Source organism: Candoia aspera, chromosome 2 (genome assembly GCF_035149785.1).
Source record: "Candoia aspera isolate rCanAsp1 chromosome 2, rCanAsp1.hap2, whole genome shotgun sequence".
In the NCBI taxonomy this organism is placed as follows: Eukaryota; Metazoa; Chordata; class Lepidosauria; order Squamata; family Boidae; genus Candoia; species Candoia aspera.
Window position 1 is genome coordinate 253,593,679 of NC_086154.1, and position 20,124 is coordinate 253,613,802.

At 47.4% G+C, this 20,124-nt stretch overlaps 1 protein-coding gene across 1 annotated transcript in view; it reads right to left on the reverse strand.

The window, feature by feature from the left end:
• DCC (DCC netrin 1 receptor) overlaps nt 1-20,124 on the reverse strand; it is a 652,649-nt gene that overhangs the window by 373,833 nt on the left and 258,692 nt on the right. Inside the window, exons 6-7 of the mRNA XM_063293179.1 lie at nt 19,544-19,698; nt 16,497-16,617 (exon numbers count right to left, since the gene is read on the reverse strand). Coding sequence (XP_063149249.1) covers nt 16,497-16,617; nt 19,544-19,698 — 276 coding nt within the window. The remainder of the gene's footprint in view (nt 1-16,496; nt 16,618-19,543; nt 19,699-20,124) is intronic.

A 20,124-nucleotide genomic window follows, 5' to 3' on the forward strand; every position in this document is an offset into this window, starting at 1 on the left:
GAATAAAATTGCTAAAAGTCCCTTTCCTGAAGAGATACTGTCCTAATATGTACCAGCAGATGCAGATGCATTTATGTTAAAAAAACATATATCTCTGTCATCTATCATCTATCATCTATCATCTATCATCTATCAACTATTATCTATCAACTATCATCTATCATCTATCATCTATCATCTATCATCATCTATCATCTATCATCTATCATCTATCATCTATCATCTATCATCTATCATCTATCATCTATCATCTATCATCTATCATCTATCATCTATATCCTTCCTGGAGTGAGAAGCCCTCCAAACAGTCACTCATGCTCTGGTCATCTCCCATATAGACTACTGCCAATGCGTTTTACGTGGGGCTACCCTTGGAGAGTATCTGGAAGCTTCAGCTGGTCCAGAATGCAGCTGCACGGGTTATTCTTGATGCCCTGAGATCGGCACACATAACAGCTTTACTGCACAAGCTACACTGGGTGCCAGTTTGTTTCTGGGTCCAATTCAAGGTGTTGGTTATGACCTTTAAAGCCCTACATGGCATGGAGCCAGGCTACCTGAGGGACCACCTCTTCCCCTCAACATAGACCTGTCCTACCTGGTCATGCAGAGGGGGCATGCTGAGAATCCTGCCGGTTAGGGAATTCCACCTGGTGGGGTCCAGGAGGCGAGCCTTCTCTGCAGTGGCACCCGCCCTGTGGAATATTCTGCCCCCAGAGGTAAGGCAGTCCCCCTAGCTCCCGGCCTTCCAGAAGAACTTGAAAACCTGGTTCTGCCACCTCGCTTGGGGTGGGAGAGGTAATAGTTCGTCTTGGGGGTGGCTGGCACCATAGATCCATCTCACCAAATAAGAACGTTGCCCCTTGGGTTTGGTATTGATCTTATTCTTATTTATTGGTGTATTTATTGTAATTTATATTTTATGATTTTAATTCTGGTTTTATTGTAAACTGCCAAGAGTCCCCCTTTTTGGGGGGAGATGGGCAGTAATAGAAGTTTGAAAAATTATATATATATATATATATATATATATATATATATATATATCTCCCTGTTTTTGTCTCTTTTCTATAGGGAGAGAAAAAGACTGAGGGGGATTCTGACTGAGGACCTCCAGATTTAATGCCACCGACCAGTTCCTCATGGCCCACTGCTTACAAGGGGGCAATAAAGTATGTGCAGAAAGGTAGGGATTTACTCTGTTCCCCGTTTTCTCTCTCGCTCTGCCTGGTAATAGCTAATCTGATGTCACTTCTTTCTGCCTTCCTCCCCCAATCACATGCCCAGAGCCCATGGTCTTGAGCACTCCTCCTGGTAGGATGTACCTAGTTAAGTGCTAGGCTTTGCCTATCCCTATACTGTCATGCGCTGCCTACCTCCGAGTAATACACAGACGCTGATTCCGATGAAGCAGGCTCTGGTTTATTCGCAGTGTAGATACAGTGATAGAAAAAAGCTGAGAGTGACAGGAGCGCGCCGGTGCGGGGTTAAAATACCCCGCGCCAGTCAGCGCCCCCTCACTCGCGGTTACGTCACCCCCCTTTGTCCAACACGCTGTCTTGCCGGTAGGTGAGGGGTTGCGAGGCCCCGCTGGCGCTCCGGGATCGCCCATCATCGGTTTCCCTATTCCTCCGGTGATTGCTGTCAGCTGGGCGATCTCCGTTGCGCTAGCGCTAACAGCTTGGGTGTGCCTCGCGATCCGCTTAGCCATTGTCTCTTGCCCTTTAGTCTTTGTAAGTTGATGGCTACTTATCTTGAGCCCCTTCCCCTGTTTCCTTGTTATTGTCATGTGTGCCATTGCGCTGATGTCTTCAACTCAACGGCACTCATGACATACTGCCCCCTGTCCGAATAGTGCCCCCCCCCGGTTTTCCGATTTTTTACCAGGAGAGCTGTCAAAATGGTTTTTTTTTTTTTTTTTTTTTGAATTTCCCGCCGGAGTGTTTTCGCCCCTCCCTTTGTTCCGCCCTCTACCACGTGTCCCTCTAGGGTGTGTTCTTAGTGTGCATGCCCCGGTCACACCCTGGGCGTGCGCATGCTCCGGCCACACCCTGTTTGTTCGGCTCAGTTCGACGAGGAGAGAGGCGTGGCTGGTCAGGTGCTTATCAGCTCCAGGTAGGGCCCTTATTTTTTTGTTCTAAGTGCGTCGCCTTTGTTATGTGTGCTCCTGGGCGTTGCCCCCAGGATGCACTGTTGACTTGCTTGCCACTCCCCCGTGGGCCCAGGGCAGGGGGAGGGTGCTGGCGACCGCTTGTTACTGCCTCGTGGGCCCGGGGCAGGGGGGGTGAGTCCCGGGGGGGGGAGGTCCACCCAAGTCGTGGCCTTGGGGGGCCCTTTCCCTTGGGGCACGGTAGGCGGGGGGGGCCACGGGGGATGGGTTATGCAGGTGTCGGTTTGCTAGTCTTGCTTTAGGCTTGTCGGGGTACGCCCGGTGAAAAGCCCGGGTCAGGTCAGGCGTGTTAACGTTGTGCGCCGCCACCCATTCTGGGTGGGGGAAGTGTTTCCACCTGACCAAATAGTGTAAAGTTCCCCGTTGCCTGTGAGAGTCGAGTATGTCCCTTACGTCAAAGTGATGTTGCCCATCGATCATCACCGGTGAGGGCAGTGGCGTGCTTGGGTGCCATCGAGAGGTGGTTGCCGGTTTCAGGAGGCTGGTGTGGAACACTGGGTGGAGTCTCCGTAGGTTGTGTGGCAGGTCCAAGCGTATTGCCACCGGGTTCACTATCTGCGTGACTCGGAACGGCCCGATGTACTTAGGCCCCAGTTTTTTCGAGGGTTGGGGTGACTTTAGGAATTTGGTGGATAGGTAGACCATATCCCCCACCTGGAACGTCGGCTGTTGGCGCCGGTGCTTGTCGGCCTGCTCTTTGTAGGCCGCCTGTGCATCCTTCAGCGCTGCCGTGATTATTGGCCACGATTCCGCAATCTTCCGTCCCCAGTCGCTAGCGTCCACCTGGGGTTCCGGGGGTTGTGGTAGCTTCGGTATGGGGACGAAGTCGCGCCCCGAGACTACCTCGAACGGAGTTTTCCCCGTGCTCGTGTGAACGGCGTTGTTGTATGCGACTTCGGCGAACGGGAGCAGTTCGGCCCAGTCGTCTTGATGATAGTTGGTGTATGAGCGTATGAAGTGTTCTAGGGTGGCATTGAGGACCTCTGTGGCTCCGTCCATCTGGGGGTGCCAGGCAGTGGATAGGGCCTGTTGGGTCCCCGTCAGCTTTAGGAAGGCCCGCCAGAATTTAGAAGTGAATTGTGTGCCCCTGTCGGTCACCACACGTGCGGGACATCCATGTAACCTGTACACGTGGATGAGGAAGAGTTTGGCTAGTTGTTGTGCGGACGGGACCGACGTGCAGGGGATGAAGTGGGCCTGTTTCGAGAAATAGTCCTTCACCACCCAAATGGCCATTTTCTTCTGGCTGGGTGGGAGGTCCACTATAAAATCCATGGAGATTTCCTCCCATGGGCGGGAGGGTTCTGCCACCTGTTGTAAAAGCCCCGCGGGTTTGCCTGGTGCCCGTTTGGCTCTGGCGCACGTTGGGCAGGACGCTACGTAAGCTTTCACGTCCCGTCTTAGCGCGGGCCACCAGTATTGACGCCTTGTTAGGTGCAGGGTCTTAAGGAACCCAAAGTGTCCCGCTTGCTTGGCGTCGTGGGATCTATGCAAGATCGCTTGGCGTTGCGAGTCCGGGACATAGATTCTGCCTTCCCCCCATGCCAGGTCCTGTGCCATCGTTACCTTGTCGGGGTTTGCCAGGAACCAGGGGTCGGTTTTGAGGACGGCGGCGAGGTCCGTGCGTATCCCCCCTGGTAGTTGCGGTTGGCGTCGTCTGGTCACAGGTTGTCCCGCCGTCGGTTGCGCCGTAGAGTCGAGCTGCCTCCGGGCGCCGCTCCGGGTGGTCACGGCCATCCCCAGTTCAGAAGCGGATAGGACCGTCCCAATGGTGTCTGGGGCGGGCTCTTCGTCTTGGGGCAGTCGGGAAAGGGCGTCGGCCAGGAAGTTCTTTTTACCCGGCATGAACTTCAGCTGGAAGTTGAAGCGACTGAAGAATTGGGCCCATCGGACCTGTTTTGGGCTGAGGCGTCTGGGCGTTCGGAGGGCCTCGAGGTTCCGGTGGTCGGTCCAGACCTCGAATGGTTGGGTGGCTCCCTCGAGTAGGTGTCTCCATGTTTCTAGCGCCGATTTTACCGCGAAGGCTTCTTTCTCCCAGACGTGCCATCGCCTTTCTGTCTCGGAGAATTTCCTCGACAGGTAGGCGCATGGTTTCAGGAGTCCTGTGGGGTCCTTTTGGAGTAGGATGGCCCCCAGGGAGAAGTCTGAGGCGTCGGCTTGGACCACGAACGGCCGTTCTGGGTCCGGGTGCGCGAGGATTGGCTCTGTGGTGAACAGCGCTTTCAACTTGTTGAATGCGGTCTGGCACACGGGAGTCCAATTCAATACTGTGCCCGGGTTCTTGGTGCGTCGGGTGTCCCCCACCCCTTTGGTTTTGAGGAGGTCCATTAGGGGGAGGGCTATCTCTGCGAACCCCCGGGCGAATGACCTGTAAAAATTCGCGAAGCTGAGGAAGCTCTGGAGTTGGCGTCTGTTGCGGGGGCGTTCCCAGTTCAGCACCGCCTCGACTTTTGCGGGGTCCATTTCTATGCCGTCTCCGGAGATTCGGTACCCCAGGTAGTCTAGGCGCGCTTTATGGAATTCGCACTTTGTGGGTTTGGCATAGAGCTGCGCCCTTCTGAGCTTATCGAGGACTTGCCTGACTAGGGTCACATGTTCCTTGTGCGTTTTAGTGTAGATAAGGACGTCTTCTATGTAGACGAGGACCCCTTTGAACAGGTGTTCATGCAGGACCTCATTGATGAGCTGCATAAACACCCCCGGGGCCCCCGCGAGTCCGAACGGCAGCACTTTGTACTGGAAGGCGCCTAGGGGGCAGTTGAACGCAGTCTTCCATTCGTCCCCCTCCCTGATTCGGATGCGGTAGTACGCCTCTCGCAGGTCCAGTTTGGAGAAGACCTTGCCCGTGGACAGGTGGGCGAGCATGTCTTTCACCAGGGGTAAGGGGTATTTGTTGGACAGGGAAGCCGCGTTTAGGCCCCAGTAGTCGGTGCAGAGCCGTAGGGTGCCGTCTTTCTTCTCCCGGAATAAGACGGGGGCTCCGACCGGTGAGCATGCTGGCTCTATGAATCCCCTCTCTAGGTTTTTATCGATGAACTCCCGGAGGGTTGCCATCTCCTTCGGGGTCATCGAGTAGATCTTCGGTCTAGGTAAGGGGACGTCGGGCAGCAGGTCGATTCGACAGTCCGTCTTGCGGTGGGGGGGTAGTTGGTCAGCTTCCGCCTCTCCGAAGACCTCGGAGAAGTCGGCGTATTGTTCCGGTAGGTCTGCTGTGGTAGCTGCGTTGTCCTGTGTGGTCCCCTCTGCTCGTCCCACAGTGGGGTTGGTTCTGCCCGCCGGAACTGGTGCCCGATACTCGCCGTCGCCAAATGTGAAGGTGCGGGTCTCCCAGTCGATGCGCGGGTTGTTTGTCGCGAGCCATGGCATTCCCAGGACTGCAATGGGTCGTCTGTTGTGGGTGACGACGAACGATGTGCGTTCGGTGTGAGTGCCCATTTGCAGGGTGACCGGCTCGGTTTGCATCGTGGCTGGTTTCCCTCCCGCTGTTGAGCCGTCCAGCTGGTGGAATGCCAGCGGCGTGGGGAGGGGGGAGCAGCGGAGGTCGAGTTTGGCGACTAAGTTGGGGTGGATGAGGTTTTTTGAGCACCCCGAGTCCACTAGTGCCGCGGCCGTGGTGGCTCCGTTGCCGGCAGAGTTTGATTGCTGCCATTATAACGGAGCTTTCGCCGTTCCGTCGAGGTGGTCCGCGCTGCTGTCCCACCGCCTGCCTCGCAACGCGTTTCAGGGCAGGCGGGGAGCGTTTCCCGCTGGCTGGTCTGGGTCTACGGCGTCCTCTTCCCCCCAGTAGGCATCCCAGCCTTCCTCTGGTGTCGCTGTGGCTCCGGTCATTTGGCGGTGAGGGGGCGGCGGCGGGTTAGGTGGTTTGGTGCTAGTTTTCGGGGCGGGTTTAGGCACACTGGTCAGCGGTCGGTCGGCGAAGCAATCTGCCGTCTTGTGCCCCAGTTTCCCGCACCTCCCGCAGGGCCCACGATTAAATTTCTTCCTTGGGTATGTGGGGCCGGCCGTCCCCACGTGTGGTGCGGGTACCTTTGTGCAGGTGTTGGTCGTGTCTTCTGTAGTTGTCATAAGGAAGGTGCGGTGCGCGTGTTCTGCTTTCCCCGCGAGGTGGATCCACCCGTGTAGAGTCTCTGGGTCGTCGCGGTAGAGGGCCCATTGAAGTACGTCGCGGTTGAGCCCCCTTTTGAACATTTCCAGCAGGGTGGTCTCGGACCAGTCGTTGACCTTCCCCGCGAGGGCTTTGAACTCGAGGGCGTAGTCCGGGACAGTGCGTGCGCCCTGTTTAAGTCTTTGGAGTGCGCTTTTCGCCCTCACTTTTGCTAGTGGGTCCTCAAAGTAGCTCTTCATCTCATTGATGAAGGCAGGGAAGTTGGCGAGGGCGGGGGAGCTGGACTCGTACAGTTGGACGTACCAGTCCGCCGCCCGGTCTTGTAGTTTGATCGCCACGGCTGCGATCTTGTCCGCTTCGGAGTCGTAGGAGTGTCCGTGCCTCCCCATGAACTCCCTGGCGTTCATGATGAAGAACGACAGTTTCGCGGGGTTCCCATCAAAGAAGATGGGGAAGTCCTTTGGGGCCCGGGCGTTTTGTGAGCCCCTTCCTCTCGCTTCCCGGCCTGTGGCGTCGTCCGCCTGGGCCATTTGTTGACCTTCATCTGGCCCGTGGGAGTTTGGCGCTTCGCTCGGGGTGTGGACCTGTGCGGGGACGTCGTTGGACGGCGCGGGGGGCATCAACGACTGAAGCATGGTCCGGAGTTCCTTCAGTTGGGTCTCCATGGCTGCGAGTCTAGCTTGTGCGTCCTCGTCCGCGATCCGCGCCGCCGCTGGGGCCGGTTCCGTCGGTGTGTCAGCGGGGGTGGGTCGCCGGTGGGGTTCAGGCCCTCCCGACCGTTGGTCTGTTTCTTCCGCCGTCGGCTGGGTTGCTTCTTCGTCCTCCCCCATGCTTACCGCCGTTGGGCTGCCGCTCCACGCCCGTGGCTGGGGTGCGATGTGGGGCGCGGGGTTCTCCGCTGGTTTCGGGAGGTATGTTGCTCCCTCCCGTGGCCGGGTTGCCTCCGTCACCATCTCCCCTTGGGGTTGGAGCTGAGGCTCGGGTTGGGCCGGGTGGGCGTCCATGGCTCCGGGAGTCCGCGGTGCCTCTGGCCTTGATCGGTCCTCCTCTGCTTCTTGCCGTGCGGCTCGCCCCCCTTGTCCGTGTCGCGCCGGCCTCATCGTTCCTGGTCTTCTCGCCGTCTACTCCTCCCGCGGATCGTTGTCGTCCGGTGGGGCTCGGCGAGGCTGAGTTTATGACTCTCAGCTTTATGTCATGCGCTGCCTACCTCCGAGTAATACACAGACGCTGATTCCGATGAAGCAGGCTCTGGTTTATTCGCAGTGTAGATACAGTGATAGAAAAAAGCTGAGAGTGACAGGAGTGCGCCGGTGCGGGGTTTAAATACCCCGCGCCGGTCAGCGCCCCCTCACTCGCGGTTACGTCACCCCCCTTTGTCCAACACGCTGTCTTGCCGGTAGGTGAGGGGTTGCGAGGCCCCGCTGGCGCTCCGGGATCGCCCATCATCGGTTTCCCTATTCCTCCGGTGATTGCTGTCAGCTAGGCGATCTCCGTTGCGCTAGCGCTAACAGCTTGGGTGTGCCTTGCGATCCGCTTAGCCATTGTCTCTTGCCCTTTAGTCTTTGTAAGTTGATGGCTACTTATCTTGAGCCCCTTCCCCTGTTTCCTTGTTATTGTCATGTGTGCCATTGCGCTGATGTCTTCAGCTCAACGGCACTCATGACATATACTGCATTTCCTGCAAATAAATATCCTGGTTGTTATCGTTATAAAACCAACTTTACTAATCTTTGTTCATGTCAGAATCCCGCTACAGGACTTCATGATTCTGCTGGCTCCAGGTCTTCTACGTAAAGTGTTTTTATCATACAAAGAATGGGGTGGCATAGGATAGGGGATTCATCCCCTTAACCTTTGTTGGAATAAATTGCTATCCACAAAGCTGTGAGCGCTGGCCTGAATGCTGCCACTCCTCGGGGTCAAAATAGGATGTCCTGAAATTATGGTAGCTGTTGCAGGGGGGAAAAAATCTCAGTTCTCTTAAAACTTCCCATTTGAACAAAGCATCTATGTTAATACTCGGCAGCCTGAATAAAAGGACATGGGTAATAAAAGGAAAGATAAAAAGGGTGAGATGAGGTCAGTCTTATAACAGTGAAAATCAAAGTCTTTATTGATCAATGCACTATGGGGCAGACTAATAGAAGAATGGGAAGGGAAAGATATATAGCTTTAAAACACCCACAAAAAAAGTAATGGCATTCCTCAAGCCTATGTGCCTATGCATGGTTTTAGACAGATGAAATGTTGGGATTTTAATTTTTACGTCAAGTAGGATGAGATGAAACTCTAGACAGAGGGGATTTACAGATTTCTATAATTTTAGTTTCTCAGTGTTTTAAAAAAGGAAACAGTCAAAGAGTCAATGCTACAATCACTGTATTGATTTAAAATGGTCTTGATCCCCAGGGGGTCCTCTCGTTGACTGTAAATTATCATGGCACTTTTATGTCAACCCCATAAACTGTATTCCTACATTGTTGTAGCTACCCAGTTATATTTCCCTAAGTGAGGTGGCTTCAGTCTGCTCGGAAGTTTGTTACAGCACGTTGAGGAACTACGTGAGAACAGGTAGTCCTCAACTTACGACCATTCATTTAGTGACCAGTCAAAGTTACAGTGGTGCTGAAAAAAGTGACTTATGACCAGTTCTTGCACTTATGACCATTATACTGTCTCTGTGGTCATATGATCAAAATTCAGGTGCTTAGAAACTGGCTCACACTTACGATGGTTGCAGCATCCCAGGGTCATGTGATCACTATTTGCGACCTTCCCAACTGGCTTCCGACAAGCAAAGTCAATGGGGGAAGCTGGATTTGCTTAACAACCATGTGATTCACTTAACAACTGCAGTAATTCACTTAATGACCATGGCAAAAAAGGTTGTAAACTCAGGCATGACTCACTTAACAAATGCATCACTTAGTGATTGAAGTTCCAGTCCCAGTTGTGGTCATAAGTTGAGGACTACCTGTATAGTTAGGTACATTTGGTTCAAATTCTCCCATCCGCTCTTGACAGCATAGGCAGTGTTCCAGGATTGTATCTGCAGCAGGAATGGAGAGCTATTGGTTCCCTAACTCTGCTTTAAAACCTACCAGTAGATCAGGTTTAATCTACCAGGATTCTCTCCCATGTGGGGAAAGGAAAGCAAATGCTTACAGAAAAGTAGCAAGAGCTTGCCAATGATTCATAACAACTGATTTTTGCAGGTGATTCCAGGGTAGCCTATAATGTATTCTCTGGGTGATCACATCTTGCCAGAATGGGAGCTGTCTAGCAGCACAATATTGTTTGTAAGACAGGGTTTTCTTTATCAGGGCGCTTGTAAACTAGCCACTCAGAACAAGATCTACAGCTATTAATGATTAATAATTTTCTCATGTGGCCAGAGTCATGTTTGCAACCTCTGGCAAAGTTTCTAGCTAGCAAGAAGCATGATGTTCTGAAATGGATATTCATTCATTTATTCTATTGTTTATATATTAGGTGGGAGAAAAGTTAATCATGCCAGCTATCTCTCCCCTAGTTTTTTTCATGGAACAAGTTAATGCTTCCAAGAAAGTATCTCTTGAAAAACAAACCACACCTCTTATAAAGACAAGGCTAGCCCTTCCTTCCTTCCTTCCTTCCTTCCTTCCTTCCTTCCTTCCTTCCTTCCTTCCTTCCTTCCTTCCTTCCTTCCTTCCTTCCTTCCTTCCTTCCTTCCTTCCTTCCTTCCTTCCTTCCTTCCTTCCTTCCTTCCTTCCTTCCTTCCTTCCTTCCTTCCCCCATTTTTGCCTGCTGTGGCTGCAAATTGGCACAAGTTTAAGCCAGGTTGAATCTTAGAGGTGTAATAAATAAAAGGTGTTCGATTCCTACTTAGCCTCCATCGGGACAGTAGATACATGAGTGGCCTTTTGCTGCCCATCCTCTTCAAATTTACATTTAAATAAATGCTGAAAAGGAACAGCTACAGGTATTTAGTTACCTGCACACTGACTCTACTATATTGGGATTCCAGAAGATATAGGATTCCCAACTGGTCGGCCAGCCTCACCTGAGAGCTTCTTCTTTCCAACAATCTCATTCACCTGAACTTGTTGAGGAACAGAGCCAGCAGGCATGCAGAGTTAAGGTTGGGAGCAACTGGCCTGGTCCCACTCCTGCTAAGCTATTCTGTAGACATGTGAGGTAGTGAGTTACCACTCCTAATCAAGATTTAACCCCTGTTCTCTGTTTCAGGATACTGCTAGCACTGCAAAGATTCCTGGCATGGAGTTCCATAGAGTAAAAGGCAAGGAATTACACTACATGAGAGTAAATGAAAAATCTATCATTAGCAATTTTGCAGTGAGGAGGCTTAAGGTGATCCTGCTATGGGTGGTAGAGTCAAAGCAAATATCAAAATACAGGTAGTCTAATGTGGATACAGATGTGTGCATGTGCACACTGAAGAGTGCATTAAATATTAATCCCTTATACTGCAATAAAATTGTTATTATGTTTAAACATAAGTGCCAAGTGCATTTTGTCTAAATCTCACCAGCTCTGCATCCATTAGCCAGACTCCTGGAAGGTGGGAGCCAATTTACTTCTGAGTGAGCAATTGATTAGATTACTGTCTTCATGCATTTCTGTGGTTGTATTGCTTTTCCTCTCCTGCTTTCTTCTTGTAGCATTTTAATTTGTTGGAATTTCATGTTGCTTTATTTTTATTGTATTTTCTCCTTCCACACTGGGATAATTTTTAATAATGAAAAGTGGCTCTTAATATCATAGACAAATAAAAGGGCTAGCGATATAGTCTTTGCTTAAAAAGGAAACCTGAAAACCCACATACATGTTGTAGTTATTAGAGGTGAATGAACCTTACCCTGGAATGGATCCTGTTAACATGAATTAATTCCAAGGACATATGCTGAACATTGGACATTATTTCAATGTGCAGTTGGATCTACAGTAACTTGGCCAGGCTCTAGAATTTATCATGGTCTCAGTGCTTCCCATCCTTGACAAGTGGGCTGCAAATAGTGAACTTTGCTAATGATGACATCACAACATAAGGATCCACAATGGGGGTAAATGGGGGCCAGCATGTTATGTCATCACATAAATGATGTGAATTATGTATTTGCATCATTTTGCATAGAATCAAGCATGTAATTCATGTCATTTCACTATTCAAATTAACCTGTCAGCTATCGAATATGGTAACATTTCCTGGAATGCAACCAAGATATGGTTTCTGGTTTTGTTTTGTACCTGCCTCTGTGGGATCCTGATATCTTTAGCTGATATGGACTTACAGGAAGAAGCATAAGTTCGTACCCATAAGTTGGTATAGGTAGGTATGCTGAGTATATCAGTGGCACGTGAGGAAGTCTGATGAGGGATATCTACCTATGTAGTGCAAAATCCACAGCCTGGATCTCTGGAAATGTTATTAAGACACACTTCCAAGTTCTGAAAATTGGAATTAATCAACAGGTTTTCAAGGGTAAGAGCTAGAAACTCATTTTAGGAATGAAAGAGAGGGGAGGGATGAGATTCCCAGAAAGCTGAAGCCCACAGAACTTGGTGAACATTTATTTCTATATTCCCACAGCACTGAGACATAAACCCAGCCTCATGTTTAAAATGAGGCTGTTGGTCTTACTTGAAAAGGTTTAGCGTTCAATCATTTGGGATGAATTATCCCTGATTCTGCCTCTCCATACAGAGATCCATCTTCCATTAACACCTTCCTCCTAGCCTTTCATCAGATGTAATGATTGCAAGAAGGACGAGCTGGACACCATTCACAATACTATATCGAAAACTCATTAGGCTTTTATAAATACCCACCAGCAGCAAATGGTGACTTTAATAGGTTATTGTCTGGGTCTTAGCACAAAGCGAATTGTCCTAGTTGCTGGGGGTAACTCCTTGTCTATGGCCCTTAGACCGGCATGAGCAGAACAGCTGTGGAGCCAGCATTTACACTGTCTGAGCAAGGGATGGTGCCCATGTATTGACAAAGTTTTAGACAGAGAGGGCAATGTTCTTCCCACTGTGGGCAAACCCAATGCTTCATTTGTATTTCTCTCTGCCTCCCCTGCCATCTGTGCAGGCTGTCGTTTTCAACATCTCAGAGGAATCAGAGTGTCATTGTATGAAGATCTGATTAAGTTGCCAAGGGAAAGCAATCCATCATTTATAGGGGCAAGGAGTGGGATGGAGACCATTTACAATAGGGTCTCTGTCACTTTTTAGGATTTTGCCTTTGTTACTGCTCACTTTTATTTTAGCCTAATGTCAAACCATGGGGGCGGGGGGCGGGGGGAACCATAGGCCCAAAGAATAGAAATTTAAACTCTATTGAGGATAATGAATTGTATGTCCCTGGACTGGCATCTGTGTGAAATACCATGACTTGAATATGGAAATTCAGCTTTGTCATTAAAAAAATAAATAAATAGGTGAATAAATAACCTAACAACTGTGGGTTTGCTAATAGTGAAATAGGATGCAGACATGGTGGTTCTTAACAGGAAGGCTAAACAGCCTTCTGATATTTCGTGGTAGGAAGAATTAGCATGATATAATAAAGATGTTGAATTAGAGGCTGGGAAACCCCAGATACAAGTCAGTTTTTAGCTAGGCAACCTCACTGGTTGACAGTGAGTCACTGTCTCTTGGCCTCCTGACCTCACAGGATTATTGTTGGCTCCTAGAGGGAAAATGGGATGAATGGATGGATGGATGGATGGAGTGAGACAGAGAGATCACAAATCTAATGGTTAGGGTACTGAGATAGACAGACAGACATATTTGGAAAAAGCCTCAAATCTGAATGACAAATCAACGTTTTTACAAATATGAATGTTGACATCCCCAGTGGATTCTATCAATGCTCAAAAGCTAAGGAAGCACACATTTGTGAATTCTGACAGCAATCTTATGTGGAATTCATAGACAGATGGTACACAAAAAATAATAGGTAGATAGGGTAGGTAGGTAACCTGGAAATGGATATGGGGATGGCTGGGTGGATGGATGGATAAAGAAATTCCACGAAGGGGTTTACATTGCTCACCTGGGACAAAAGTGAAATGGAGGCATCAACACCTACACAAGACTTATTCCAGCATCCCCAGCCTCAATCTTTTCTCACTGAACAGTGTGATTCTACCTCTATTTGCTTGCATCCACTCTGTTGATTAAGCAGGACTTTCTACCACATGGAGGCTTCCAATTAAATTCAAGCTGAATGCCAGTACTGAACTAGATCAATATTGTTGTGTAACATAAGAGTAGACAATCACGTTGCTAATAAAACAAAGCATTATTCATGGGACGCAGTCCCAATGAAAGGGGAGGGGGAAGCATAAATGTGATCAGCACTGATGAATTCATTATCACCTGTAGGCATCCTTCAAAGATTTTTCTTAATACACGAGAGTTCAATTCAGAGATGAATAAGTAGCCCTACATCTACTCTGTGTCCACACTATTTGGCAGCATCACAGCTTTTGTCAAATGTCATAATGCATGCCAAAAAGGGTTTGCGACAGGACACCAGAGCGCTGCTGACATCGGTCTGCCCTCCTTGCCACCTACCACCGGCACCCCCAGAAGCTGCTGCTTTCTGGCTTTGTAAATTTTGCTCACGCTCAATGGCTAACACTCAAGGGAGTCTGCTGACTGCAACAATTTTCATGATCACAGACGCTGATGAAGTAGCTCAGTGCAAGATCGGTGAGGACGCATGTTGAATGAGCACATGGACATAACGGGAGTAACGCATGTGACCCTGTCACTAGCTTGAACTTGCACATGTTCAGAAGACGTGTGAAAAGGGGTCTCCAACAAGAGTATTCAATCTGCTTCTTGATCAGCATATCACAAACATTTGTAAAATGTACACTTAAATGCGAACACATCATGCGACGTGCTGGCCTTGAGGAATCCAAGGCTGGAGTTAAAATCGCTGGAGGAAACATTAACAATCTCAGATATGCAGATGATACCACTTTGATGGCTGAAAGCGAAGAGGAACTGAGGAGCCTTATGATGAAGGTGAAAGAAGAAAGTGCAAGAGCTGGCTTGCAGCTAAACCTCAAGAAAACCAAGATTATGGCAACCAGCTTGATTGATAACTGGCAAATAGAGGGAGAAAATGTAGAAGCAGTGAAAGACTTTGTATTTCTAGGTGCGAAGATTACTGCAGATGCTGACTGCAGTCAGGAAATCAGAAGACACTTAATCCTTGGGAGAAGAGCAATGACAAATCTTGATAAAATAGTTAAGAGCAGAGACATCACACTGACAAGAAAGATCCGCATAGTTAAAGCAATGGTGTTCCCCGTAGTAACATATGGCTGTGAGAGCTGGACCGTAAGGAAGGCTGAGAGAAGGAAGATCGATGCTTTGGAACTGTGGTGTTGGAGGAAAATTCTGAGAGTGCCTTGGACTGCAAGAAGATCAAACCAGTCCATCCTCCAGGAAATAAAGCCAGACTGCTCACTTGAGGGAATGATATTAAAGGCAAAACTGAAATACTTTGGCCATGTAATGAGAAGACAGGACACCCTGGAGAAGATGCTGATGCTAGGGAGAGTGGAAGGCAAAAGGAAGAGGGGCCGACCGAGGGCAAGGTGGATGGATGATATTCTAGAGGTGACGGACTCGTCCCTGCGGGAGCTGGGGGTGTTGATGGCGGACAGGAAGCTCTGGCATGGGCTGGTCCATGAAGTCACGAAGAGTCGGAAGCGACTGAATGAATAAACAACAACAACACACTTAAATGCAGCGTTTCTCAGCCTTGGCAGTTTGAAGATGTGTGGATTTCAACTCCCAGAATTCCCCAGCCAGCCATGCTGGCTGGGGAATTCTGGGAGTTGAAGTCCACACATCTTCCAGCTGCCAAGGTTGAGAAACACTGCTTTAATGAGATAGATAAAGTGACTTGAGACTGTTTCCAGCATCCCTGTTCAAAAGTCCTTGGTCTGGATGCATATACGTGTTTGCTTAGACATGTATTTCAAACAAATGAGTTAGTTTAAACCTAGAGGAACAATATAGTGAAAATGCAGACAGAAGAGAACAACAGTGAATATTGAGGGGGGGAAAGCAGAAAACCACTTATTAGAAGAAGAATAATAGTCCAAGGACATGCTGCATACATGACTTGTTTTTTACCTGTTCCTCCTTCCGGAGCGAAACTGAAAGAACAGGTCAGTGCAAGACAGCTTAAAATAGCCTGATACCTCATTCTGTTTGAGCATCCTCAAATGAAGTTTTTGTTCCGATGCAAAGTATTTTAATTATGGTAAGGTAAGATCTGCCCATATGAAATAGATAGTTTGCAGCAGGGATAGTCAGGCCCATGAATGGCCTTATCTTCCTCCAGGGATATAAAAGAAATCTATTATATGTTTCTTTCCATCAAAAAAGAAACCGCTACAGCACGAACAGGCATGTACCTGACACTGCATCTGTTGCCTCAAAATATTTTTAAACTCCAAGACTGCATATAAAAATGTATCTGCAGGCAAAAAGTGTACATTTAGCAGCATGCATAAGAAGAAAAGCACGCACTGGAAATGTCCGTGTAAACAACTTTATATATTAAGGATAATTACATAAAGGACATAGATAAGGATCAATTGGATACAAGTGCGTATTGGGGGGACATGTATACAAAATATAATACGTTATGTAGGGCAACAGATTGTATTTATTTATTTATTTTGCTTAAAACAATCACAATGCATTTGTCTGATAGATTAAATTTTGAGGAATGTCAGACTGACATGGACTGGATGTGGATTGGATTGGATGCACATTCTTGTTTTTCGTTTTTGTTTATCAAAATAAAGAGAGAGAGAGTTTCCTTTGGTTTCTCATTAAGCTTCTGTCAAGTTCATCTCAGGAGTCAGCAGGAACAGGCAAAACCACCACCTAGACATGAGGGTGATTCTACCCACCAAGGATGGGATTTCTTCCCGAAGGAACACAATGGGGGTTACTTTGCTCTAACACACTCAGTATCTAATGAACTCACTGTGTGATTCCCTACCTTCTTCTAAAGGCAACTGTAGTACCTTTCTCCAGAATGATTACTCACCACTGTCATTGCAAGCAACCAGCATACGAGTAAGAATGCTGCCATATCTCAGAGAAGGGTGCGTATTTCAAAACTCTGTTAATCATACAAATTGAAACAGGAAATCCTGCATGTTCATTGCAGCTTACCAGGTTCGGGGATGATTAGCTGAGCACTGGTTTGTGCATTCCCAGCTTCATTTTCAGCTACGCACTGGTAGAAGCCTTCATCTGACTTTACTAAGCCCAAAATCCGCAGATTGCTGCCTCCCTAAAGAGATAGACAGAAGCCAAAGGGTTATCTTGGAGCCATGAATTCCAGGAAGAGAATACATTGGGAAGAACATGCTTTGAGTATGAGCTATCTGAAAGTGGATGAGGGCTCTTCAGAACATACATGGTGGCCTTTCCTTTGAAGAGACACCTCAAGAAAAGCCTGTCTGTAAAGTTCTGACACAGTTGACTCAATAAAATTGTGACTCATGCATCCAGATGAAATGCAGATTTCAGATTTATTGATGATGTGTACAGATGTCAAGCAAAAAGCCACAACTAAAAATGTTCTCACACAGCTACCTGATAAAAGACACACGGGCACGTCAAAACCACTCCACACTCCTCCCTGCCTTTCCCCTTAACAGTCCAGCATCTGCTCCTGGCTGGCTGGCACAACCTTGCATTTCTTTTCACTCTCAACAACTCCCCCCCAACCCCCTTTCCGAGCTTGAGATTTGTTGCTTCAATGGCAGAGAACACAATCAACAGACCTAACAACTCTTTGATTGTGGGTTCTGACACTGTCTGACCACCTAGCAGGAATGCTCTAGTGAAGGATTTCCAGTATCAGCAAGAACCTAAGCCGACTGATCTCTGTGGTTCCTTCTAATACTATGATTCCCTCTATGTAAAATTCATTTTTAAATTTGCTTCCCAGGTTCACCTTTTGAATTTGTAAATGTTCCCGCTCTTAGGCCTGCTCTTTCTTTGGCAGGACAAATTATAGTTATCTCAGAAATCAGGTAAACTTGCTGAATCTTTTATCCCATGACCAATTGAATAATACACATACTGTATATTGTATTTGAATTTCCCAGAAATCACAGAAGTGGGATGGACCACTTATTTTCCCCTAAATGGACTTTCCAATATACAGAGACAGCTGTCACATGTCCTTATTTTCTGAAGCAAAGCTGATTTGGGCAGGTCCTTTTCAACTGCGACAGCCCCATCTCTTATCTTCAGGGAGATACAGATGATGCTATATGCTAGAACTTTAACAAAATACATATTTATTTAAATGAACATGCTGACTTTTATTTGTTTATTCTGCAATAAAGATCAGGACATGTTGTGAAAAGAATGATAATGCTGCAGAGCAGAAAGTAACTCAAATAATGATGGGCCTTTTGTGCAGTCTTTAACATAGTTTGGTCTAAACCCCACTTTCCTCTGAATATGAACCAAGGCCCTACATTTCTAAAACTTTTCCAGACCTTTCCATTGTGATAGTGCTGTTGTTGTGTTCCCTGTTAAGTCAGGGTACAAATGTATAGTAGCCAGTTTTGTCTAGTGGTTAAGGCAACGGGCTAGAAACCGGGAGACTGTGAGTTCTAGTCCCGCCTTAGGCCTGAAAGCCGGCTGGGTGACCTTGGGCCAGTCCCTCTCTCTCAGCCCAACCTACCTCACAGGGTTGTTGTTGTGGGGAAAACAGAAGGAGGAAGGAGCATTAGGTATGTTCGCCGCCTTGGTTATTTATAAAAATAAAAATAATAAGGGCGGGATTGAAATAAATAAATAAATAGTGCTGCATAGCCTCTTGGACAATTTTTTTTCCCTTCTGTTTTCTGGAGAATTCTGATGTACCTTGGAGTTTGTTATGTGTTCCAAATTAAGACCAGCAGGGATGGATGCTTTCCTAAAAAAAAGCTTATCCTTTCAGTGTGATATGTTTTACAGTGTCCTCTCAATTCTGAAATGATTGTCCATTTACAAGGATAATGTGCAATCTTCTACAATATCCAAGAATTTAATGGCAGACACTCAGGCTCCTTGTTAGAGAAGTCAAAGTCTCAAGAGTTCAGAAATGAAGACATTATTAAAATACTTGGCCTAAAGGAGTCCCTTCTGCCCTTGTTTCAGATTTAAACATGAAAGTCACTGGGAATCATAGTACACCATCTGAGAATTATTGGGCCTGCAGGAGACCGAAAGTGGGGAGTTCAATTTTTCTTTCTTCTGTTGTCATCCTGACGGGAAATTTATTTGAAGTTACAGCTTTCATTGGGAAGAAATTCCCTTTAGTTTGTTAAAAAGTGCATGTTCAATACAAAATACATCTATTTTTAACATAAGAATAAAGTAGGAAGCAAAATCAGAATGAATATGGTTGGCATGATGGTTCTCCGCCTGATCTATTTAAGGGCTATGACTGGGTAATTAAATTGTCTGGTCAGTTCAAGTCTAAGTCAGAGATACTGAGTGTGGCAGGCCATGGTTGAGTGGAACTCACTGGGTAAGGTATGTTTTGGATGTTGTTGTTTATTCGTTTAGTCGCTTCCAACTCTTCGTGACTTCATGGACCAGCCCACGCCAGAGCTTCCTGTCGGCCGTCAACACCCCCAGCTCCCCCAGGGACGAGTCCGTCACCTCTAGAATATATGTTTTGGATAGGGTTGAGTAAAAATAAGGTAGGGGTGCTTTATTACTTAAAAAAAAAGTGCCAGAATTGAAAGGATATCCTGAAGAATTTTTCAAGGAGCACTGCAAATGCTCTTGACTAGCTAGGACCTCCCGCTTAACCTGCATTGGGAAGGTTGTCTTCTAGTGGGTCTCATTTGCCCGTTATGATGTCAATACATAGCTGTAGATGAAACATTCCACAGTGCTAGGATATCGTCACTCCCAATAGATGATCTTACAATCACTCAAGCAGAAAAAAACAGCAACCAGAAAAGTGCAAGAGTGGCTGAAAACAATTGCAAAAGGTCATGGGGGAATGGTTTTGAGCTTGTTCCTCTCCATCCTTAGTTTTGAAGCAATAATTTATCCGTGTACATTGTTTAGCTAAGGGCTCATTTTGAAGGCCTTCCTTGCTATATTACCATTAAGCAAATAGATTTGCTGGAACCTCTATTACATTTTAGGTTGAAGCTGTTGAATTGGTTTCATAAGGCATAATAACAAGCACTAATAATTACCACTATCTGAAAATAATCGCTAGGAATGACAACTTCTCCATTCTTGATCCACTGTACTGTAGGGGCTGGTTTCCCGGAAACAGCACATTCAAACTCAATGTCCATACTTTCATAGGCATAGAGATTTGAAGGATGAGTGATAAACCATGGAGGAACTGCAACAACAAATAGAAAGAGAAAGCAGAAATCAAGGTGGGAATGAAAGGTGTTATTAGAAAATTGATATGCAATTATTTATCTGTGACAAATCCTCCAAACAATCATATACAAGTAGTCCTCACTTAACAACCATTTGTTTAGTGATGTTTCAGACTTGCAACGGTGCTGAAAAAAACAACTTGCAGCAGGTCCTCACACTTATGATGGTTGCAGCATCCTTGTGGTCACATGATCACAATTTGGATGCTTGGCAACCAGTTTGCATTTATGACCAGTGCAGCATCCTGTGGTCATGTGATTGCCATTTTCAACCTTCCTGGGCGGCTTCTGGCAAGCAAAATCAATGGAGAACCACATGATTTGCTTAACAACCACATGGGTTGGATTCACTTAAAGACTGCTTCACTCAGCAACCAAAATGT